General features: G+C 27.8%; 1 protein-coding gene across 1 annotated transcript in view; it reads left to right on the top strand.

Moving 5' to 3' along the window:
- LOC117176547 overlaps positions 1 to 26510 on the top strand; it is a 44503-nt gene that overhangs the window by 1775 nt on the left and 16218 nt on the right. Inside the window, exons 2-4 of the mRNA XM_033366802.1 lie at positions 4615 to 4691; positions 7415 to 7502; positions 17104 to 17273. Of these exons, the coding sequence (XP_033222693.1) occupies positions 4615 to 4691; positions 7415 to 7502; positions 17104 to 17273 (335 nt within the window). The remainder of the gene's footprint in view (positions 1 to 4614; positions 4692 to 7414; positions 7503 to 17103; positions 17274 to 26510) is intronic.

Raw genomic sequence — 26510 nt, 5'->3', positions numbered from 1 at the left:
TTTTCAAATAATTATATTTACTATGTGAGAATAGGGGTTTTCGCTGTTTGAAATGTAATTTTCACTGTGCAATTGATATTTTCTATCAATTTTCATGTGCATTTTACATTTTCAAATAGCAGGTCCTTCTTTTTAACATGTGGCATTGTAACAACTACAACGTTCTTCAAATCTATTTTTCTCCGTATAATTAATGGCTGATTATTCACTATCTGGAGGGTGGTCAACTTGAAAAAAACATTCTTCACTATAAGAGTATTTAGCTGATCAGCGCCAAACGTGGACCAAAACAGGCTGTCAATATAGTAAGATAAAAATACTTGGTTTAGTAGTATCAGTTTATTATCTATCATTTTAGAGACCACATAACTTTTTCGAAATATGTCCAAAACAATTTTCTGATCGAACTTAGAACTATCTTTGCTCTTGAATATTTGATCAACGCCAGTCTTGGCCAGACCAGACCTTCCAGACTGGAAAGTCTAGTTAAAAATAGACCCAGGCAAGACTAACGCCAGACCGAAGCCAGATCATATCTTCCAGACTAGACTGTCTAGATAAAGCTAGATCTGGGCTAGACCTGACACCATACTGCCACAAAATTTTTCCACAGGGATTTTTCAATTAATTTCTTTATTAAAATAAAGAGGTATATAAACAAATTACCTGTTTTCCGTCGGTGTTCATATGTTGATCCATAGGATGTATATTCTGTTTGCCTTTCTAAGAAACGTAGTGTATTATCTTAAATTTTAATTTTCTCTTTCGTCAAATTTTTTTTCTCTTCCGGAGAGAGAGGTACATAAACTTTAATTTTCTATTACTCGAGAATATTTTGCCGGAAATGATTTTCTAAACTGGCTGGAATTAATCTTGAATTCTTTGAAATTCATCATAAATTCTTCGGAATTTTTTAGAATTCAATTACGTTGACGATGAAATATACCGGAGGAGAAAATTAAAATTCGGCATATTTTGTCCGAAGATATTAGACAGAATTTAAATGAAGAATACATAAAATTATATATTTTTAATGAATTGAAAGTTATAGAAATAGAAAAATTTTCATTCTTATGCTTATCAACTTAAAATAATCAGCTTTAAGCATTTTAAGCTAAAAATTAATCCATTGGACAACTTAAAAGTGGACATTTTTCAAATTTAGAGCGTTTAAAATAGAAAAATGTTGAGTATGATTTCCTGAAAAAATTTATAATATCAAATTTACAGCTTTTAAAATTTGAAATTTGCTTCTTTCAAAGGCGACAAAATTAAAAATTTATAAGTTTCTGAGAAGCATTGACAACTGAATATTTCTAAAATAGTTTTCGTTTTCCAAGCTCCTTTTTACTACTTAATTGGAAGTTGAATTACCTTCACCAAAATTCAGTTTAAAAAAATGCTAATGTTGAAAACTCTACTGTCGACGATTAAACAGTTGAATTTTCGAAAGAAAATTTTTTATTTAAATTCAGAAATTTAATTTTTTCAAATATACTAAGCTTTTAAAATTGAAAATTAATCAATTGTAAAACTTAAAATAGGACCATTTTTAATTCAGAACGTTTAAAATTTGAAAAGTTTGAAATTGAGTTGCTGAAAAATTGTACAATATTTAAGTTATATTATTTAAAATTAAGAATTCATATCATACAAAACGTACGAATTAAAAATAAATATTTCATATATATTTAATTTGGATATTAATTAATCTATTTTATTATCAAGAATAAAGTTTTTTTCGCTTCAAAAGCTTAAATTTCAAGATTTTTGGTATGAAATTTTTGTAGGTTTCTGATCTGAAAATTTGTATTTTTTAGTTATATATATTTTAATTCCCCAAATATCAGAAATATTTCATTATTTAATCTTTCAAAATTGCATAATCTCATATTGAATGCCTTGATAGTCAGTTTTACATTTAGTAATTTCAGATTTAAATATTCTAGCTTGTTTAGTTTCAATTTTAAACGTACAAACTTGTCTGGTTTTTTAAATTCTTAAAAATCGTAGAATGTCAAATTGAAAGACCTGATAGTTCTGTAATTTTTAGTTTTGAGGATTTGCAATTAAACCGTTTTGTCTTAAAGGAATCTAGACGAAATTCCAATCAATGAGAGAAAAATTTCTAAAATTCCATTGTTTGAAATGAGAATATTTTAGTACTAGGCAGTGAATTTTTTTTTTTTTATTAAAAAATGTTTCAGAACATTGAATATGTCCAATTGAAACGAAAAAAAATAAAAACACATTTCTAATTAAGCCTTGATACTGCATAATTACAGGCATTGGAATCATATATTGGAAGTTAGTTTTCCATTTCTTTTATGTAATTAATTATTTTCAATTTTTAATCAATAGGGTTTAAGTAAAAATATTTCACGAAAAAGTTATGCTTTTCTTCTTTGCACAATTTAGTAAAATTTAATATGTAACTATATTCAAATTGATTCGTTTTAGAATACTCATATCAGTTCATATAAAATACAATATTATAATAACACTTAAAAGTAAACAGTTATGGAATAGAAAATTCCTACAATCTTAAGAAATCTCGAGAATAGTAGCGATTTCCTTTCCTAAGAAAAAGTGGTTAAAAAAGCTATAAAAATTAATTGCATGGCTCATTATAGTTGAGAGTAGCCCAACATCCTTTTCTATAAAAAAGAGGAAATATATTAATATATGTTTTTTTAAATAAAATAATTTGAAACAAACAAAAGTCGAACATGAATCAATATTTATTGTATTTTAGAGAAACATTTAACTATAATGCAAAATACTTTCTAGAGTTTGCATGAATTTCAATATTTATAATAATCATAGTAATCATGATTAGTTATGAAGAAAAAGCTCTCCCAGTCCTTAGTTTGTATGACTATGTAAAAATAATAAAATGCACATTAGAAACTGGTAAGCTATATTTTAAGTATAATACGAAGATAGTAATTGAATTCATGATATATATCTGGATGCGATCATAGAATAAAAACGATTCTAGCGGTTTATGTTTGTCTGCTTATTGTGTCTGTCTTAATGTATACTTTAGACTCTCTTGGAGAGAAAGTGTTTATCGGATATTCATATGCGCTAACGTATCGCATACCAACGTTTTTTAAAATAACTAATATATCCACTAATTTTTAATAATTATTTCGGTAACTATTTCATTTTATATAATTTTTTATTTAAACTTCATACCTTTTCAAGTTTTTTTTCTTACAACTTGAAAACAAAACACTTTTTTCAAATTTGAATTGTTCAAACGATTTTCTTCTTTAAGAGACCATTCGAAAACTATGTCTCACTTCCAGAAGGATGGGGGGGGGGGTTTAGACGGGATGTGACATTACACACAGTAAATATAAATATTAATAACAATTTTTTGATTTTATTTTACAAACAATGAAGCATCTAAATTCAGCCCTCCCACTCTTTTCCCTGTTCCCCTATTTTGAAAATGTTTAAAACGGACTTTCTTTTTTACTTTCTTCCTTTTATTTCAATGTGACCTGAATTAAAACAACTCAATAAAAAAATCCAACTATTTTTTAAGGTAAAATTTCTAAAATTTCAGTATACTATCACATTTTTGATTCAAAAATCATCATTTTTGGTTAAAAGTTCAACTACTTCGTTAAAAAAATATCATTTTATTAGTTGAAGATTAAACGATTTTGTGCAAATTCGTTCTTTTTGGTTAAAAATATTTTTGTTCTGCTAAAAACTTAAGTATTATATTATTGGTTGAAAAATGATGGTTTTTAGTTGAAATTTTAAAAATTTGGTTAAAAATTTATGTTTTTTCTTGTAAATTCGTTTTTTTTGCAGAAAATTCATCTTTCTTGGTGGAAAATTCAACTGTCAACTAAGAGATTCATCTCTAAAGCTTGAAGATTTGACTATTTGGTTAAAAATGCAACTGTTTGTGGTTGAATTTAAATCTTTTTTTGTTTGTAAGTTCGACCATTTGATTGAAAATTCGTATTCAAAGGTTGAAAATTCAACTGTTTGATTAAAAATATGCAACTTTTGCTTGAAAGTTTTACTATTTGATTGTTAATGCAACAGTTTGGTCTACAATTAATTTCTTTTTTTTGTTGAAAATTCATCTTTTGGGGTTTACAATTAAACTGTGTTCTAAAATATTTTACTATTTAGTTTGCAAACTCGACTCTTTTGGTAGAAAATGAATTTTTTTTTAATCAACTATTTGGTTGAGAGTTCAACGATTTTGTCAGAAATTATTTTTTTCCGTTCAATTAAACTGGTTGACAGTTTAGTTGTTGTTGAGAAGTAGTTTTTGAAACTAGTAATTTAACTATTTAATTTTTTTTTTGAAAATTAATCTTAATCGTTTTATACTGAATTCAATATGGTACCTAATTTTATTTTATTTAAAACCATTTATTCTCTTATTATTTTCCTATTTTCGTGAAAAATAACCCTGTTTACCATGTTTTGAGTACATTTTGGGCTGTGAAGTCTGGTAAAATATTAAGTTTTTTGTTTTATTTTAGGTGCTGTTTAAAGAAAATCAAACAATAAATTTTTCCATAAGCATAAGATTTTTAAAGAAAGTACTCAACATAGACGTAATTAATTATGTTTCAGAGTCAGCTTAGGACTCCTGTTTGTGGCTTTTACAGTCCTAGCAGTTTCCCCTGCGATTGATCAAATTGATCTTTCTGGTAAGTATTCATTATTAAAAATGTTATATGATATACAATTATTGAAAAATAAAAGCTGATTACTTTTATATAAATAAAAATTAATTTAGGATTTACCTATAATTATTTAAAATTTTTGCTATTTTGAAAGAGATTTATTACATCATTTAGAAGATTTTTGTTTTCTGAGAGTGAAATGATTTACGACAGTCGTTAGAGAGGATGATTATAAATTGCATAATCATGAAACAATAGTGAGACTCTTTCCCAAGATTTTTGATTGAGTGGAATGAAATTACAATTGCTCGTATAACAATAAAATACTTTCGTCTAAAAGTCTTGTTAACGTAATCTAATGAAGCCTTTCTCCTTACACGTGTATGAATTCACACCATATTTAATTGTTTGAGGTTTACCAGGTTATTTACAACCGTTTCTTTTAAATTAATTTCAAAATTCTGTTACTATTTCATGCTTAATGCTGACCTGAAATTATATGAAGGCTATGAGGCCCGGCCTCTTCACTTATGTCTCAGAAGTAAAACACATTAAATATTATTTTTTGAATTCTTTTAATTTAAACATTTTCACTGAATTTGAAAACTACAAATTAATGACTGATTTATTTACATGACGTAGGGTTTCAAATTAGTCAAAGGTACATGGATCATATTACAATGTTTCAAAGGATATGAAATATTTTAAGCTCGTTAAAAGATTCCAAAGTATTTCAAGACATTTATAAAAATTTGAGAGAATGCCAATGAATCTTTTAGGATTTCCAAAGGTATTTAACTTAATTTTTAAGATTTTTTAGAGAACTTTAGAAAATAAGTTAAATTAAATTGAATTGCAAGGGATTGTAAGATATTTCAAGGAGTTTTACATTGGCAATATCAAAATTATTGATATCAAATAATAATCAAAATAATACTTTAATAGACGTTCGAGGGACTTTAAATGATTTCTATTTATATCAATGTAATTTTAAATATTTCAAGAAATCCTAAATAAATTTCACCAGACTTAAGGGATTTTATTCGGCCTTTAATTATTTGAGAGAAATTCAAAGGATTTTTTAGGATTTATAAAGATTTTAATCCCGATTTTAAGAGTTTTCTAAAGAACTTTAGGAAATAAATTATAGGAAATAAAGTTTCAAGAAATTTCTAGCTATTCCAAAAATTTGAAGGAATTTAAATGTATTTCAAGAATTTTTGCAAGATGTAAAAGGATTTTTCAAATCTCCCAAGATTTCAGATTTGAAGGTATCAAAATATTTCGAAGATTTCTGGGGATTTGAACGACTATTTTCTTTTAGAAAACTTTATTGTATATGTTTAGTGGATTTTAAGAAATTTCAACAAATTTCGAGAGAACTTTGGACAAGAAAAATAATTGTATTTCAAGGGATTTAACTATTTCAAGGGATATGGAGTAATTAAAAATCTTTCCAGGGATTTGAAAGATTTTAAGTCATTTTAAAAGATTCCAAAGTATTTCAAGAGTTTTTTTTTAAATATCAAGGGATCTCAAATAATGTTGTAAAGTTTTACAGGGATGTGCAGCATTCTTGAAAATAAATTGGAAATTACAAATATAGAAAACTTTATGGAAGGAATTTAATTTATTTTATTTTAACGGCATTTTAAATTGTTTCTACAGATTTCTAAATATTTCAAGGATTTCAAAGATTTCAGGGGATTTTAAGATTTTTCAAAAAATTTAGAAAGAACTTTAGGAACTAAAATAAATTTTACTTCGAGGGACTTCTACAGATTACAAGAATTCAAGAATTCAAAAACCTTTACAGGATTTTAAAGATTTCAGGTCATTTTAAAATATTCCAAAGAATTTTGAGAGATTTAAATCATTTAAAAGGATGTCAAAGAAATTTTTATTTGTTTTCAAAAATTTCAAGAAATGGAAAAGCATCACAAAATTCAAGGGGTAGAAATTCTAAGTATTTGAAGAAAGATTTGATAGAACTTCTAAGTAATTCAAGTATTTTACGGGATTTTACCAATTTTAAGGGATACTGGAAAATTGTAGGTAATAAATTTAATTCGTATTATTTTTAAATGACTCTAAATGATATCTATTGACAGCTAACTATTTCAAGGATTTAAAGATTTCAAAAGAATTAAAAGATTTGCAAGCATTTTGAGGGGTTAAATTATTACAAAAGATTTTCACGGATTTGAAAAGATTTCAAAGATTGAAAAGGATTTAAGAATATTTTTAAAGGTATCAAGGGTTTTCAATGAAATTTCAAGCAAATTTTAAGCGATTTTAAATCAATTAAGGGAATTCACAGATTTTTGCTGTTAGTTCCGTTCCTTTAGCCGATCTCAGTTTTTTGTATTATTTCGTTTGTTTTTATTACTTTTTTTAAATGATACATATTATTATTAATAATATAATAGTAATAATAATTAATAACAATACACAATATAGGTACCTATTTTAACCTTTTTGAACCTAAACAAATGTAGAAACTGACAACTGACGTAATTTTTGAAAGAACCTTTTGCTCTTGGTTGCAGGAACTAAAGTAGTTGAGATTTTTTGATTGAATCACGATAGGAGTCATGATCTTGTCCTTGAATTTCGGTTCATATTTCACAATCACTTTCCATCACTGACTTAACTTTTAACCCCTGGGTATTTCCGAATAATATAAGAAAATTTTCTTTATAATTTGCCTCACCAGGGATAAATTGATCATTTTTATATTCTTACAGAATACGTATACGGGGTAGACCATGATCTACAGGCCAGAGCTAGAGTTGCTGTAGAGGCTGAGAGATTTGCTCGCCAATCAAAGAGTTGGTAAGATTTCAAAATTTAGTGACGTTCTAAAATTATTCAGAAATTATTATACAGGAAAATTTTTCGGGGAATTTTAGGATTAATAAATATTCAACAGTGTTAAAAACCTTAGGAAATAATTATTTAAATTGTTAAACTAATTAAGGTTATTCTTAATACCTTAAAGTTTGAGAATTGAAAGCTTTTCTCAAAATTTAAAGGAAGATTTTAATTACGCAAATTGCTTCAAAGTAGACATTATAGAATTTTCAGAATTTCATAAATCTCAGGTACATTGATTCGAGTTATGTGGCTCATATAATGACCATCTAATACTCTACGAAGGTTAATCGGATTAGTCACTATTGGACCACTTTCCTGGCAGAAATAGAAAAAAAAACCGGTGATTCTTGATTAAGCAAGCTAAGACTAAATAAAAGCAAATATTTTAACGCTTCTTCCAAGGTCTTCGTAAATGCTAATTGACCACAGAGTCAGAACAAAATAACAAAATTAAATCCTCAAAATTATATTTTGCTTCGAAATATACGATTCGTTGCGATATAAACTTTGATCATAGTACAAGAAAATATTATTATAAACAGAACAGTATGCTAATTAAATGTATTTGCAAGAATTTATCAATATTCGCCAGAATAAACGATCCCATCAAAAATATATGTGATGCATACAATCTGCCAAGTACAAATAAATTTTTGCAATCGAAGTAGGTCAAGTAATTTGAACAAATATTCATAATTATTAAGACACTTTTTTCATAAGCGCCCTATAAAAATTTAAAAAATGATTTTAAAAAGCCATTTCAGCCATTCTCAGACTTCACGGGATTATATTATACCATCAATCTCCCAAAAACAGCAGTTTTTAAAAATCGTTTTGTTCATACACTCAATCTCGCTAAGTTTTTTAATGTATAAAATGGCTTTTTAATTTTTATTTTAATAATATCTATAAGGCTTTTTATGAAAAAAGTTTCTTTATATATATATTTTTTTCAAAATGACTTGGCGTACTTAGATTTCGAAAATTTATTTAGTTGTAATAGGCAGATTTTTTGCATCACAGATATTTTTGATGGAATTACATATTTTTTGTACTTTTTCTAAATAATTGTTTGAATAATTTTTAGTAAAATTTAATGAAAGTAATTTTACTTATTTTTGAATTTAATTTAAAGATACCAATATTTGATTTTAATTTGGATTTGATTCTTCAATTTGCTAGAAATTAAATGCATCCACATTTTTCCTAGTAGCCTAGTTGAAATGAAATGTGCAAAATATACTACATACAGGATGATAATTGATCGAAAATTAAAATTCAAAGTAATTGAAAACGATTAAAACCCAAAATATTCAATGAAATTAAATTAAAAAACTGAAAGTCTTTTCTTATTTATTTCAACCATAAGATGTTACTTTTAAACAAAATAGTTTAATCTTCAGAAAAATAGTTGTATTTTTAACCATTTATTGTTGAATTTTTTACTAAAAGTATAAAATTTCTGTTCAATTAGACAAATGTTTAGCAAAGCAGTTGAATTTTCGACCAAAAAACATAACTTTTTAACAAAATACTTTAATTTTTAACCAAATAGTTGAATTTTGAACAAAATACTTAAATGTTAAAAAAAAGAACAACGATCAAAAGAAAGAGTTTTTAATCAGTAAAGTTAAAAAAAACTCCAAAAGGTTGCTTTTTAAGTTATAAAGAGGAATTTTCGAAGAAAAAAAGTTTAACTGAAAAAGATCAATTTTAAAGCAAAAATTAAATAACTACATTTTTAGTAAAAAAAAAATAATCTTCAACAAAAAGAAAACGCATTTTAGACAAATTTTCAACAAAATTGATGAATTTTTAACTAAAAAAGATAAATTTGCAACAAAAAATAGTATAGTTTAAATTTAAGTTAAAGAAATAAGTTTTTTACCGAATAAAATACGTTTTTAATGAAATAAGTCAAGTTTCATTTAAAAAGATTGAATATCCATACAAAAAAATGTTCATCGAAAAATTGAATAGTTCAAAAAATTCATTTGGAATTAAATAAACTAGTTTTCAATTAAAGAAATACAATTTCAACCAAATTGAATAATTTGCTACCCGTAAAGAATAACTTTCAACCAAATTGAATAATTTTCAAACAAATATTTTAATTTTTAATTCAATTTGCAACCCAGAAGATAAATTTTCTACCAAAAAGACCAATTTTCCATAAAATAGTCGTAGCAGTGCCGTTAGTAGAAATTGACATACTTCAGACAAATTAATTAATTAATTTGTCTGAAGTATGTCAGTTTCTACTAACGGCACTGTTACAATTTATCATCATCTCAGCCAAAGAAACACCAACATCATATCAACAACATCGATTTGAATTAAGTATAAAATAGTTGAATTTGTAAATCAAAATATAAATTTTCAACAAAAAATAGAATGCTTTAATTGTCAGTTGAAGAAATAAGTTTTTAAGTCAATAAAATGAATTTCCAATGAAAAAGATTAATTTTCTATAAAAAAGGAAGGTTTTTTTAAATAAAATTCATGAATTTTTAAATAAAATTTTAATTTTCAATGGAATTTTTAACCTAAGAGTTAAATTTTTAACCAAAACGGTGAATTACTCATCAATAAGATTAATATTTTACCACAAATGAGAACTTTTCACCAAAATACAGAATTTTTCAAAAAAATAGTTAAATTTTGTACTGAACGCTAATGTTTAAACAAACATGATATAGATCAATTTTCAGTGAAAAATTAATTTTCAATAAAAAACACTCATTTTTAAGTCAAAGAAGGGAGTTCTGAACCAAAAAGATTAAATTTCTACAAAAAGAGATTCATATTTAACATAATACATGAATTTTCAACCAAAAAGGTGAATCAATCATCAATAATATTAACTTTCTACCCCAAAAGAGGAAGTTTAGCAAAATGAATTTAGAACAACAAATGTTTTCATCTGAAATGATGAATCATCAAGAAAAAAAAAAGAACTTTTAACTAAGTAGTTGAATTTTGAACTAAAAAAAGTTTCCCTGTCGCTATCCACAATTAGCCAAAGTCTTGCAAATTTAATCAAATGAAAATTGATCAAAAATCCATCAAGTCTGAAAGCATCTTTATTGCTTTTGAACGAGTAATATGTTTGAGACATGGTTGCACAAACAAAATTTTAGCAACATGCGTATTAAAAATTTCTCAAGTCTTTTCCCTACTGAAAATTCCTATATAGGTTCCTATATAGGATCTTATATAGGAATCCTACATAGGATCCTCTATAGGATTCTACATAGGATCCTCTATAGGATTCTACATAGGATGCTATATGTTTCACCTATAGGTGCCACCTATAGGAAAGGACATAGGATCCTATCTAGGTGCCTGTATAGGACACTCCCTAATAAGGTACCTAATAGTGCCTAACTAATGGTACCTAACTAATGATACCTCATGGTACCCAATGGTACGTATGTCTCTAGGTGCTCCTGGAGGACCAAAAAAACTTCTGCGCAGCCGTAAGTGCTATAAAATAGTACTGCGCATCTGGATATGGTCCCAAGCAGAAACATATATAGGATCCTATATAGGATCCTATACAGAAACCTATATAGGATCTTTTGTAAGATCCTATGTCATTTCCTATAGGTGGCACCTATAGGTAAGCACATAGGTTCCTATGTAGGATCCTATATAGGATCCGATGTAGGTTCCTATATAGGAACCTATATAGGAATTTTCAGTAGGGTTTTATCAACGAATTACGAAATTTCGAGCACATTTTCGGCCAATAATTTCGAGTGAGATAGAGGTCGTGACGCTGCCACTTCTGATTGACATTCTGGAGTGTAAATTTGATTATGCTGATAATTAGTCTAAAACACGCGTGCATATTCAAGCAGACTATAAAATTGTGGTCTATTTGACTATGAAGACAAAATTGCGGATGATCCTTGTCACTATCCAGAAGGTCGAACTGGCCATCTATATTTTGAAACTGCAAGTTTGATTATCCACGTTTCTCCGTGCGGAAGGAAGCGTGCGGTGACTGCCACGGCCTGCTCGTGGCTAATGGTTATGACAGTGACGGTCGTGGCAGTGGAAATTATGGCAGTAATAGTGCAACTGCAATAATAGTAGTAATGGATTGGCTCTTGGGGACGAGGTCGAGGAAAGGGGATCCGGCCCATAATCGTCGGACGAGAAACCTTTCTCGCTCTTGCACTGAGTACCGGCTAGACAGCTGCAATCGTTTTTTCTGCGCCCATAAAAGTAAAAGTTACAACTCCAACTATGTATTCTATAAAAAAGAGCCATAAACCATCAAGACGATTCTGGAAGATTAGATCGATCAAATTATATCTATCAGAAATCATCCTTCGTTACTCGAAGATATTGCGTCAATTAACTTTAATCAGAGAATAAGAGGAAGTTCACTCTGTGATTAATCTCATCAAGATTATTATCAATCATTGTATTAAGTGATGATTCAATTATTGATTGCAGTTAATACTGAGTGATAATTTAGATTGATTAGTAGTTGCTATAACGGAACCAACTAGTCATCCCAGTCCAAAATATCATACATAATTAACGGTCAAAATTGTTTGCTATAGAGACTATTCATCTTAATTCAAGATTATCACTTTCGGATGGTCCAAAGAAGGTTTTCTGAGCGTGAGGGCAAGGCATCCCTTAAAAAGTTTCTATTTCCGGACAAAGAAAAGCTGATTTTTTTCTAAATTCAAACGTTAATACGAGTCCACCAGGCACTTGAAAATCTCACATTTTAACATGGAAAAATATTCGATTTTCGAAAAATTAGACTGGTACCTCAGGGTTTCATCCAAAGTTGCCAAATTTATTAGGGATTGACGGGGAGTATCTATGTACAGTACAAAACAATATCAATACATTTTATTTTTACCAGACTTTTTAAATATTTTTTAAATTATTTTAATAAATTTCTCTTATTTAAACAATTATTTTTTCAAAAAAATGTAAAAAATAATCGTGTTTTTCGAATGAAATGTAATAGTTGGTCATTGTATACAGTTAAGTATTCAACAATAAGTAGCATAGGATATCCATTTGAGAAAAAAATGGACATATCTGGCTCGATTTTAAGACATTTTGAAAATAAACAATAAATAATTAATTGTTTAAATAATTACATAATCTTTCTCAAAAAATGTAATACTCCAAACAATGTCCAACCATTACATTTCATTTAGAAAATATGGTTACATTTCACAGTTTGTGGGGAAAAATAATTTACGAAATAAGTTACATTTCCTTAAACAATTCAAAATTGTTTAAAATGTCATAGGGGATATTAAAATTATCCTTTGGTAATTATTTGTATTAAAAAAGAGTGCATGAAATGCTGAAAATTAACAATAATACGTAAAAATGTAGTTTTTTTTTGGGTCATATTAGGGGCGTTCTGTGTGTGTGGGAGGGGTGTGGGTTATGTTAAAGATAAAAGTTATTAATATAGATTTATTTCGCACGCTAACCTCGTTTTAAATCCCAGTAAAATTTGGCAACTTTCGATCAAATTCTAAAGTATCAGTCCAATTTTATGAAAATCCAAAATTTTCCCATGTTAAATATCTGGGATTTTCAAGTACCCGGTGGCACGTGTTAATATTATAATTTCAAAAAATACCGCTTTTCTTTCTCCGGAAATGAAAGCATTGGAGAGTGTGTCTTGTTTCAGGAAATTAATTTGAAAATTACGAAAATACTAGAGAGAATGTGTAATCATAAAAGCTCTACTATTTCTTTAGTCTGACTACACCTAGATTTAACTACTTCGGAAAATGGAAGATACTAGATTGATCTACTTAGGGGCCGTGCATAAACTACATTACCAATTTTTTTGGGTTCAGGACGTTCCTGAAGATAAATAACAACGCTTGGGAATTTTTCTAAAGATGGAACTGCAGCGGTACAGTTCAATAATAACTTACTGAGTATTGAAATCACTTTTATATTTCATACTTCACACTATTTCTCCTATTCCCCTCTTTTTTCTATTTTCAAGAATTCTCGTTTTTTCGCTTAAATTATAACTGAGTAAATAGAGCAAATTATATTTCTTAAAATGTAGCTATATTGTTATAAAGTTGTCTTTGTTAGTGAAAAATTCATCTACTTTGTTGAAAGTTGAGCTATTTTTGTTTGTTTGTTTGTTAAGAATTCATTTTTTGTCTGAAAACTTCGTTTTCCATTTTTGGTTGTAGATTCATATTTTAAATCGAAAATTGATCCTTTTTAGTAGGAAATATAATTTTTTTTTCTTGAAAAGTCATATTTTGGGGCAAAAATTTAAACGCTTTTTAATTAAAAATTTAACCGTGTCCAAATTTAACACTTTTGTACAAAATTGATGTATTTTGTTAAAAATGTCTTTTTTTGTTATTAGAACGTCAATTTTCTTGGTTCAAAATTCATCTTTTTGGTTGAAAATTTAACTACTTTGTAAAAATAATTTTTTTTTAAATTTATAACCTTGCTTGTAAAATTAAATTTTTTGTTGATAACTTGAATGTTTTTGTGTAAATTAATTTTTGTATCTAAAAATTTAACTATTTCACTTTTAGTTAGAAATTTACCCTTTATAAGTTAAAAAAAATTACATTTGGTAGAAAATTCATATATTTTGTTGAAAATTCCTCTTATTGGTAAAAAATAAATCATTGTTGTAGAATTTGACCCGTTGAAAATTCGTTTTTTTTTCTTTGTTTAAAATATAATTTTTCATCTTTATTTCTTCAAAATTCGTATTTTTTGGTTGAATCAAGTGGTTAACAAATTTTGATTGTTTGTTGTTGTTGAAAATTAATTTTTTACATTAAAAATTCGACGTTTCAATTTTTTTAATAGTTCAACTATTTGATGACTAATGCAACTGTTTGGTAAAATATTAATCTTGAGAATTAAAACTGTTTCATGTTGAATTCAATATGGTGTTCGTTGGGGGCACTAATAAAAAAATTTCTTCGCAACGAGGAGAAAAACAATTTCTCTTTATTTTAATTAATTATAATCATTTATCCTAATGCCTAATAATACCTCTAGTCTAAAGTAATCTCAGCCCGGATTACTGTTATTCATTTGGATAAAAAAAATCCATCAGTCATTTAATTAATCCTTTGTGATACCTCCAGCTCGGCAAAGCAATTGCTACAATTTAAAAAGAGCCTTCTGATTTGCTTTTGCATAATAAATAAGCAAATCAAAGAATGTTATCAATTCTATAATAATATTAACGATTCGAATTTGTGGCGGAAAGAAAGTCATTAAAAATACGCGAAAATCGATCGAGCCAACTTGCATTGGGATTTACTGAACAGAGTTACGGATTAAATTTCACTAGTTAATACCGCGTTAAAGCAATAGTTGACGTGTCAAAAATCAGTTCTCTGGGACAAAAAAGGTTTTCTATGATTTTAAGAATTGAAATGACATCAGTCACATCTTATGAAAGAAAAAACCTTCTTTTTTGTGAAAAACGAATAAATCCTAGAAAAAATTATTATTTTAACAATAGCTTTTAACTGATTTTAATCAATCGTGGCTCATTTTTTTCCCGGGAAAGCGTTCCTTTCAACTCTACTGTTTCCAACTTAAAAATAAGTAAATAATCTTCAAATATACTTATATGTTTAAAAAAATTTTCTTTGAAAACAATTATTTTAACGATTCCACCAGAATAAAAATTTACTCTCAAAATTTCAAATTTTTCCGGAAATATATTCTTCGAAAATAAAGCCAGCATTTATTCGAATGCAAAACTTTTTTAAAAATTGTTAAGAAGTGATAGTATGGAAAAATTCAATTGCAAACAACATTGTTGAGATAAATGCTTTATGTAAGTTTTAACGAAGTGTCTCGTCTTCCAACTCCTTAATTTTTCGGGACGACTAGACACAGCCACGTTTTATACTTTTTTCAGTAAAATTATATTTTTTATTTGAACTTACACCATTAGTAATATTATTTGTTTTCTTAAACAAGATGTCGACTAATTTTCGCTCACAAAATTCACGATTATCTTCCGGCTAGAAATATTAAATGTCCTATTGCTAGAAGCACGAATAAAAATGATTTAAACTGAGATTTTCCTATATGTAGTTTTATGTATTGTTATATTTAATTATTAATATTGTTTATTTTATTAATTCAAAATAATATTTGGGTTATTTGTGGTGTCGAGTAAAAAATAAAAATAAATGCAGTTGGATTATAATTGTTTCAAACATTTCGACACACGATGGTGGCACTCTTCAGTTAATTATTCTAAGAAATATTGTACACATAATATGTGAAATGTAATAAAATTTCAATGTTCTAATTATCTGCGCAGATTTAATTAATGTGGCAGTTGTTGCCTTTCATAAATATACCCTTGGGTAATTATTTTTGTTAATCTCAATATTGAATCATTCCTAGATATTTTTATTGTCTTTAGTGTTAGTTATTAATTAGTGGTCAAGTAATAAAGAGGAATTACAAAAAATTGTAATATTTTATTATGACAGCTTAATTACTATTACATGTGTTTATAACATAGTTATTGTAAAATTCACGCCGTATTTAAATAAATCATTTTTATGCTGGAGTTTTGTAATCAATGATCAATAATAATTCAATAATATTTTCAAAAATGTTGAAATATGTCTTAAAATGATTTTAATTCGCGTATTTTTGAAAAATTAAAAAACTTTGTTTAAAATCTCTTATATCCTTTTTCTAAATTTTAGGAAATATTTTGAAATATTTGAAAAATTGTTGAATTTCCTTTAGGACTCATTTTTCAAACTAAAAATTCATTTTAATGTGTCCCATGAATCTTCAGAAAAATTTTATATTCTTGACAAATCTATAAAAATTCTAAAAAACGTTTCTAAATTTTGTTTTAAACTCTTCAAAGATCGACACTGCCTGAAATTTTGTCAAATCTTTCCAAATTAAACTTTTTTTTTAATCTTTTCAAAACTTCTAGATATCTTTTAAAATGATTTGATTTTTTCTAACATTAAAATAAAATCTGCATAAACTTCTGAACCCTCTAAATATCTTTTAAATTATTCGTAATTTTCCTAAATTAAAAAAAAAAAATTGCGTAATTAACAAAACCGTACAATCATTCGGATTACTTTTTGAAAATTTTGGAACTCTTTTGAAATCTTTTTAAGTATTCTCTTAAAATTAATTTCTCAAACTAAAAAATCATTAAAAATTTTCCCAGAAATCTTAAGAACATTTTTTTATTTTCTTAAAACCTTGCAAAATTATTAAAAAGCTTCTAAATTTATTATTCGAAATTTCTTTTGAAATTCATTAAAAGGGAACAAACGTTAATATCGATAATACGAATCTGCAAAATGAAATTTTTTAAATATCGATAGATTAAAATGATTTTTTTTCAGATTAATGGCGCTCTTAAATTTTTATTTAAAGTTTGACTTTACGCTCAATTTGTAATGTTTTTTTATTTACAATTTTCAAATAATTTAATTCAAATTATTTTCACTTGAATTAATTACGATATTGTGTTTTCTGAAAATAATTTTTTTATTCCTTCCAGGCTGCAAGATAGGTTGAAAACGAACCGAGAACCATGCACATCATCGGAAAGACCTTGCCCGCCGAGCAAGTACAGAACACCTTCCGGAGCTTGCAACAATGTCAGGCATCCTGCCTGGGGTGCCAGAGGATCTCCATATCTTAAATTTTTGGCACCTGCTTACTCTGACGGTACGTAATTATTCATAAATCACTCAAAATCACCTCCTCTCAATAAAAGAAGGAGAAAAAATAAAGGAAATTCCACGTTTAATATGGAAGTAGAGTATCGGCTAAATTTTCCAAATCTGATATACGTTGTGGGTCCTACGCTATACACTCTTTTTTCTTAAGCCGGGGGAATTCGAACGTAGACAGTGTGTCCTTTAGAAATAAAAAAAAAACTATTCAGACAAAATATAATTGAAACTTGAAATGGATCATACCTATTTTAAAACAGGTAGTTTTTACAATTCTTTTTTTCTTTTCGAGAACTTTTAGTTTGCAATAGCATTTACAGTTTAAGTTTAATATTTTGCAGAAATGTCATAAATAATGTAGCAGAATTACCAAAAATTCGAAACTATATTAAAGACAAACGATCGTAAGATCCGAGCTCATCAAACTAATGATTTCATACTAAATCAGGATGACCACCGTTTATTCGAACAATAACTCCAATACTTTCCCAGGTTTTTCAAGATGAAAAAAAAAATTTTCGGGGTACCTTTTTTTAAAGTTAAATAAAAATACTTTTTACAAAACAGTAGAAACTCTAGATCTAGTGCTATAAAAAAATATTGTCATATGCGAATTTTGTCAAACACCTGCAAAATCTGATTTTATGGTCAAAAAACTGTTTCTTGGTAATGTTTAATTGTAAATAAGCTTTTCTTTTCTAGATTAAAAAATCAATAAAACAGGGTGGCAGCAAAACTTAATTTTCAAAATTTCCTGACTTTTACCTAATTTCTTCCTGACAAATTTTTCATTTTCCTTAACCATTAATATTCAAAGACCAGAATTTTAATCTTGTAACATTTTCAACATACGTATAATCTTTATAAAGAGAATAAACAAAATGTTAATGTAAATTTACAAACTAAAAATATATTTATTTACTTCAAGAAAAAAAATTTCCTTTTATACAATCAAACATGAATTTCCAACTAAATAATCAAAATTTCAAACAATTAGTTGCCTTTGCCACCAAACTATTGAACTTTCAAGCCGAAAAGGCGAATTTTTAGAATACAGTTGAATTAAGGAAAACGTTCATTTTCAAAAAAGCAACATGAATATTAAACACAAAAAATATGACTTTTTTACAATAAAAAATTTAATTTCTATCCAAATAAATTAATTTTCTGTCAAAATAGTTCAATTGAAACCAAAGCCGACCAATTAAAATAAAAGTAATAACTTTTTGACTAAATAGTGGAGTTTTTAGACAAAATAACTGAATTATCAACAAAGCAGTTGAATTCTTAACCAAGAAGAAATAACTTTCAACCAAAAAGGGTCGGATTTTTGTATCCGGGTCTAAAACTCAATTTGCATTTAAGCTGTAAAATGACAAAAGGGGTAACTTGCATGAAAACAGGAGAAAAAAATAATTCATTAAAAAATGGCAATAGGGATAAAAGTGTGCAGATATTTTTTACCAATAAGAACGTTTTATTATGGGCTGTTGTTAAAATTGAAACTAAATATTTTGATAAAATTCGAAGTTTTTTTATTTAAAATTAAACAAAATTCCATTTCCCGCCATAGAAAAATCCCGATTTTCTAGTCCAGTTGCCACCCTGCTGTTTCATCGCTGAGATTATGCGACTTAAATTGTAGAATCTGCCTGATTTAAAATGAATTCGATCAGCGGAAAATCTAGGAAAATCAAGAAAATTCTATCCACATAAAAGTAGATCCTCCGAAACTCAAACTACTCAGCCTAAATATAAATTTCACCCAAAAATGAATGAAGGGTTCTCAAGTCGGAAATCAATGCACATAAATGAATTTTCGATTCATAAACTTCCGATTAGAAAATTCTTGCGTAAAAAGGGTAATAAGATTCAAGACTTAATGCAGAGGAGTTATTAAATAGGCTCTAAGAAATTTCTCGAGGAGTCTTAAATTGCTTGAAGAAAGTAAAATGAGAATATAAACAGAGGTGGAAAGACTTTTACTAGAGTGGACAGTAGTTCTTTCAATCTTTTCTCTGGGCTCATGTTCATTTGAGGTGTCATATTTTGTGCTGGTTGAGGCGATGGGCGATCATTTAGCAGGTCACGAGTGGAAAGTGAAAATTGGAACAGGCTCTAAGCAAGCGCACATAGTCACAGACGACAGCAGACCCATTTCGAGCTCAGGTTGTGCCAGCGAGCACGAGGTCTCGATTAGAAAAGGCGGATTAGCATGCAGAAGGTACCGTCGCGCCAGTGAAATAGAGAGTTGGTGATATTGCGCCACAAGCGATGTATAACGTATTTAAATAATAATCTGCCACCTGCGATAGTCCGAGACTCTTGTTACGACTCTTATTACGTAGCGCTAACTGGTAAGCGAACTGATGGAGGTCCTAGAAAATTTTAGTTTTCCATTGAAGGCTCAACAAGCTTCTTATTAAAGATAAGACCTGTTTAAGACCCCTGGAAACAGGCATGGATCCGTATAAGTAACCTGGCAGGGAGTGGGGCTCAGAATAGCTATTATTGATACAAGCGCGCACAATAGGCGATTTTAAAAGAGTACGAAACTCGCAGCATGAGTCGGAGGCTTGAAGCACGAGACGTAGACGAATGCGAAGAAATAAATAGAAAATGCTGAAATAAAGCACGTGTATCAAATGATATTTTTTGCAAAAACCATCCGAGAAAACTATTTAGCATTTATTTACAGTTTTCACGAAGTGCGTGATCCTGTATAGTATGTTTCAGCCAAATTTCTGTTTTATTTTTTACACGAAATTTGAAGAATATTTTTATTTTGCCGGTGTGCAATGTTTCTTATCTCCAAAGTGCGCATGCGCGTCCCCTGCGCCGATTCACAAAATAAATGCATTTCAAAGAGCGCGTGCGCCATTATTACTTGCACTCAGTCTATTGAATTGAAGTCCTGCATATCCTTTAGAAGCATAAGGTCCTCACTTTGGAGGTTGGTGTTACACAAAATTGTATACAGATATAGAGCTATGACTAATTAAATGAAAATTTCCATACCTAGAATAATGTTCAACTTTAATAATTTGCAAAGGGTTTCATAAAAATTTAGGAATTTCATGGTATTTCAAAAATTTGAAGATAATTTAAAATCATTCGGTTAATATGTGGTTTAAGTTTCCTTAAATTTTGAAAGAATAGAAAGGATTTCATAGGATTTCTAAGATTTTATGATGTTGGGAAAGATTTCAAGAAATTTCAGTCATTCTAAGGGATTTTAAAAGCTCTCACTAAGGTATTTTAATGCATTTTTCCAAGATTTCAGAGGATTCCATACTGCTTGTTTTGTCAATGTAATTTTTATGCAAAAGTATATAAAAAAATATAGTGATAACATAGGGAATTTCAAAAATATGATTTTTTACCAAAAAGAAGATTGCTTCCAGAAACTCGCTATTGATCAAAATTAATAAATATATACTAAGAAAACAGAAATAATTATTTAAATATAGAAGTAACTTGTTATAAAAAATTTATTTAAACAAATACTTCAGTATAGTGCGCAAATATGGAAAACACGAATTTCTTAACTGAAATGCTTTATATTTTGTATTTGATTTTTAGTTTCTAACACGGAATATATTTAATTGTATTTAACAAATGATTTGAAAATGTATCCAAAAGGAACATTTATTCGTAGAAATTTTTGTCTTTCGATAAGGTTTTTTGAAAGCAAGTAAATACTGATATTTAATCAAGATTTTAGATGAAAATTCAACTATTTGGTTAAAATTACATGTATTTCGTTGAAAATTCATCTTTTCGTAGAAAATTTATCCAAAAAAATAAATCACAAATAGTTGAATTCAAAGTAAAAAATCCGAATTTTGAAAAAAACTAGTTGAATCCTAAGTCAAATCAGAATAATTTTCTCACCGAACAAAAGAAATTTTCAACAAAAGCGTTAAATTGTCCACCAAGAAAGAGTTTTTAGGTAATAAAATTATATTTATCCAAAATGTTAAATTTTAAACCTAAAAGACGTATTTTCTGGCCAAATAATTTAATTTTCCTCCAAAAAAAAAAAACAAGATTTTAACCAAATATATGAATTTTCAACCATAATGTTAAATTGCCATCTAAAAAAGATCAATTTTGAATTTAAAATATCAATTTTCAGCATAAAATGGAATAGTGACATTTTCAGTTGTAAAGATTAATCTTTAAAAGCCGAATTTTCAACAAAATACATTAAGTTTCAACTAAGTAAGATCATGCTTTAGATTAAAATGTTATATTAAACAAAAAACCAAACTTTTAGTAAAATTTTGAACCAAAAATGGAATAATTACATTTTTTAAATAAAACAATTAATTTTTAATGAAAAAAGTAATTTTTAACATAATATTTAAATTTTCAACCAAAATATAAATTCTTAAAATAAAAAATTAATTCTTAGCAAAGAGTGTAAAAGTGTTTACTTCAAACAAAAACTATTATAGCTTTCAATCAAAAATGTTAAATTTAGCCAGTAAATAAGAATGTTTAACAAATTAGTTGAATCCTCAACTAAAACCGAATAATTTTTGAACCAAAAAGAGGAATTTGTAATAAAAGACAAAGGAGTTGAATATTCAACCAGGAAAGCTTTTTCAGTCAGTGAAGAAAAAACATCTTAGCAAATTTTTAACAAAAAAAAAATAGTTACTTTTTCAGTTGTAAAAATTAATTTTCTCACAAAACAAGAAGGAATTTTTAACAATAAGTGCATTTTTACGTGAATATTTAAATTTTTCAGCCAAAGACGTACATTCTCAACAACAAAAAAAAGAAAATATCAATTTTTAATTTTAAATGTGAATTTTCTACCAAAAATAGAATAGTTACATTTTCAGTCTTTTTCACACGAATTTTCAAGCAAATAATATAAGTTTTTACCAAAAATAGTGGCACTTTCAATCCAAAAAGAGGGCTTCTTAATAAGACCGTTGAAGAAAAAAGAATTATATGTTTGTAAGACTTATTTGTTATGATCACGTTTTTTTCTAAATCGTATTTCTTCAAGTTTCTACGTTTATTTAATTAACAGAATTTAAATGTATCTTTATTCTCTGAAGTTGATAAAATCTTCGGAAGATTGGAGGAGGGGGGGGGGGTCATCAGAAAAGTTCTTACGTAATTTTTGGATAACCCCTAAATATAGACTTCAGTTCATTGAAAATTTCCTGACACTTTCAGGTTTTCCATAACATTTCTTGACTCTGAAAACCGCAGAATGTAATGGTTTAGAAATAAATGAACGTTTATAACACTAAAATTCGAACATATTACAACAATCATAATTGCTTCAAAGGTATTAAAATACTGTTATATTTTTTTATTTCTAAAAAATTCCCAAAACTTCCGTGAAAATGGAATATAAAATAAAGGGTTTTTAATTATCAAAAAAATAATATTTGAAATACTTTCTTTAATATGAAATTGAATACATTTCTGGTTTTTATTACACAAGCAGAGATGTTGTTTTGTTGCTATTTTTGGAATGCTCTGAATTACGTGTGAAATAACAGGATAAGAGAAAGGGGAAGGAGAGGCAGCTGATGCAGAGGAATGAATCCCAACGAAAATATGAAAGTGAGTAGAGCGAAGAAAGTGATGCCAGTCCCCTGCTTCGACCATTACTCGTCCCTTGCAAATGCTGACCTCAAATTAGAGAAAAGTTTGGACCCAAAATAATTTATTGAACGGCCAGAACTGATCAGTGTTATGAAAATTTCGAATATTCTAAAATCTAAAGTCCCAGAATAATCATCTGCTCTTACATACCAACAATAATTTTGAATTACCTTTCAAAACTTTTCCACGCAACGAGTTGAAACATATTGCAGAGTGGTCACTCAAGTTAAAAAAAAAATCAGACATTTTACTAGTTGACTTTGAAGTGTTTACATTAATAATTATTCAATACTAATTGCTTTATTATTTAAGGTTGGAAAATAATTAAATATTTTAGATTTTCAATGTCAAATACATAATGTAAATTATTGTAAAAGTGATTTCAAACTTCATAGCTCCAAAAGTGCTCTCAAAAAAGGGGATAGAGTGACTTTTCAAAAAAATAGGGGAATAAGGAGGGAATACAATTTTAAAAAAATAATAATGTAGGTACCACATTTCTAAGATTGCAAATCGAAATATACTTCATTTTGAAGAAAATAGTGATAGTTAAAACTAAAGTTAAAAGAATCGACAACAGTAATTTGGTAATTGTGAATTCTCTTTTGTTAAAGCTCCATTGGCCCTAACGAACACATTCTCATCACGTATCTCGTGCCTCGCACTCGAGTTTATCCCAGACCTTTTATATCATTCCCATAAATGTATTTTTTTATTACTCATAACTTACCTTTGTATTAAAACAGACATACTTTCTTTGTCCCGATAGATAGAAATGCGAATTCTTTAAAGAAAATTTTGTTGTTATACATTTCATTACAACTTTAATCGTTTATCCATAAACTGAATTTGCTCATTTCTAATATTTTTTTATGATTTAAACTTTACACATACGGTCTGCTGAGCAGCCTTACTGTTTTTCAACATGAAAATAATATATATATATATTTTTTTTTGTTTTTTTTTTGAAAATGCACTTATATATTTGAGAATCTTTCAAATACTGTGAAATTGTTGCATGAAAAATGTATTTTTTGGATTTTACATCATTTTGTATGCTATCAAAATTGGAATTTTTGATTTTTTAAGAAAACTCCAATTTTGATATAATAATCTTGTAAGGCATTTAGAAATCAAACTTTATCATTTCTTACCTTCTTTTCATATCGTCCGTTGTTTGGCTTAAAAGGTTCATTTTCGTGTGTATTTTTTTCTTTTGTAAATACTTTAACCCTGGTAATTTTTGGTTTAATGAAAAAAGTCATCAGGATAAATTGTTCAACTTTTTGAATACTATAAACATCCTTACAGAAAATTGTTTAATTTTGAAAAAATGTGGTCTCAAAAATATTTAAAATGCGTTCACTTGTTGAATTTTATATCCAAAATAACTGGCTAACAAACTTGACCTTCAGTTTAGGACACTAAAAGAGTGTACCAGAGGCCAATCTGATAGAATGATTTTTTCAAAAGTTATCGTGTTCACAAACATACAGACATACAGAGGACAGGCATACATACATACAGGCAGACATACATACAGACAGACAGACACATTCGTAAAAACCGGTTTTTTGGATTCAGGGGGTCTCAAAACGTGGACATTTGATCAAAACTGGGGGAGGGGGTCAAATTTTACATAAATCTAATACCTTCTCTGTTGAGAATGTAAAAGACGAGTTTTTTTTACCAAATAGTTGAATCCTTCAACCAAATATATGAAGTTGGATTCAGGAGAGATGAATTGTAAATCAAGTAGTTGATTTTCCAATTAAAAAAATTGTTGTTTTGCAACAAAATAGAAATTCTTATTCAGCTTTAAAAAATATATATATATTCAAGTGGTTAAATTCAACTAAAAAGCACAGTTTCATTTTCAACCAAATAGTTACATTCTCAAGCTAAAAACAAAACTTTTAGAAGACAATTCATTTTTTTCAAAGTTTATTTTTAAGCAAGATGAATTTTCAATCAAAAAGATCAAATTTTGATCAAAAAAAGACGAAGGTTCCACGAAACAGTTGAATTTTCCACCAAGAAAGATGACTTCTATCAAAATATTCATTTTTAATCTGGTCTCTCGTATATGCTTTCAAAGTAAAAAATTAACTTTTAACCAAAAAAGATGACTTTTTAATGAAATAGTAAAATTTTCAAAAAAAAAATTATTATATTTTTAACAAAGCGACGAGTTTTCAACCGAAAATAAAATAGAAGACTTTTAAATGAAAAATAATTCACTTTCATCCAAGATAGACAACTTTTCTACCGAAAGACACATCTTCTCTCCAACGGGACCAATTTTCTATGAAAAAAAACTTGTTTTCAATAAAACGGTTAAATTTTCAACCAAAAGGGATGATTTCTGAAACAAAAGTGGCCTTTTCATCAGAAAATAATTCACTTTCATCTAAAACAGACGAATTTTTTACCAAACAGGACCAATTTTCAATCCAAGAAGATGAATTTTCAACTAAACGGTTAAATCTTTGATTAAAAGAAATTAATTCTGAACCAAAAATATAATAGTAGAATTTTGAACTAAAAAGAATTGACTTTCAACCAAGAATAGTAGGATTTTTTTATTGAATGATCCAGGATCTAAAATATAGATTTTGGATTTTTTAAAGCTTTTCTCGAAAAGTATTTAACCGATTCATTAATATGTTTCGGTTGTACTACCGAAAAGTGGATATGCACGATTTTCTTCGCACTTCGTATACTTATGTATTTTGACACGATGATTACGAATATGATATTGAAAATTGGCTCTTGATTTTCATGGTGAAATCATCAAGAAACCATAAAAATCATGGTTTTTTAAGTTTATCTCAGCTAATATGCAAAATAAAAAAAATGATTGAATTAAAAGTTGTAGAACTCATCGAAATACACATTTTTTATTCCAAGAATTTTTTTATAGAAATGATTCTTTTCGAGAAACTCGGCAAAATGAAAGTGACAGAAGTCTGTAACCTCAAGAGGCGTTGGAAAAGGGGGGTGTACTTCCGAAAAGGGGTGATGCCCGATTTTCTTCGCGCTGATTACGAAAATAATAGTGAAAATTTTCGCAAATATGATTTTCATGTTGAAATCATCAAAAAACCATAAAAATCATGGTTTTTTAGGTTTATCTCAGCTAATATGCAATTTTGAAAAAAATGTTTCAAATAAAAGTTGTAGATATCATCAAAATAAAATTTTTTTGTTTTAAGCACTTTTTTATGGGAATGATAGTTTCCCAGAAAGTCAGTGGTATATCTATTAGTTTCGGCTTATTGCCTACTCACGCTCTTCACCGCGAGAACCCGAATAAAAATGGTTCGACTTGAATTACCTCCAATCAAGACATGCTGAAGTCGAAAGTTCGACTTGAGCATCTCTCAGTTGTGAGACGGAGACAGACTTCAATTTATGTCTTGAAGACAAGTTTTTATGTCCTGAAGGCATAAATTTATCTCTTGAGTCGTATTTTATGACTCCAACACGTGCGGTTTATAACTTCGAGCTTATACCTGCCCTAACAAAAAGGTTATTTCTAACAGTCATAAAAGCTAATCTTTGTTAATGGTTAAACAATCTTGTATATTTTTGT

The sequence above is a fragment of the Belonocnema kinseyi genome, chromosome 7 (genome assembly GCF_010883055.1).
Source record: "Belonocnema kinseyi isolate 2016_QV_RU_SX_M_011 chromosome 7, B_treatae_v1, whole genome shotgun sequence".
Classification (NCBI taxonomy): Eukaryota; Metazoa; Arthropoda; class Insecta; order Hymenoptera; family Cynipidae; genus Belonocnema; species Belonocnema kinseyi.
The sequence above is the reverse complement of the archived record's forward strand: the minus strand, read 5'-3'. Positions and strand labels throughout refer to the sequence as shown.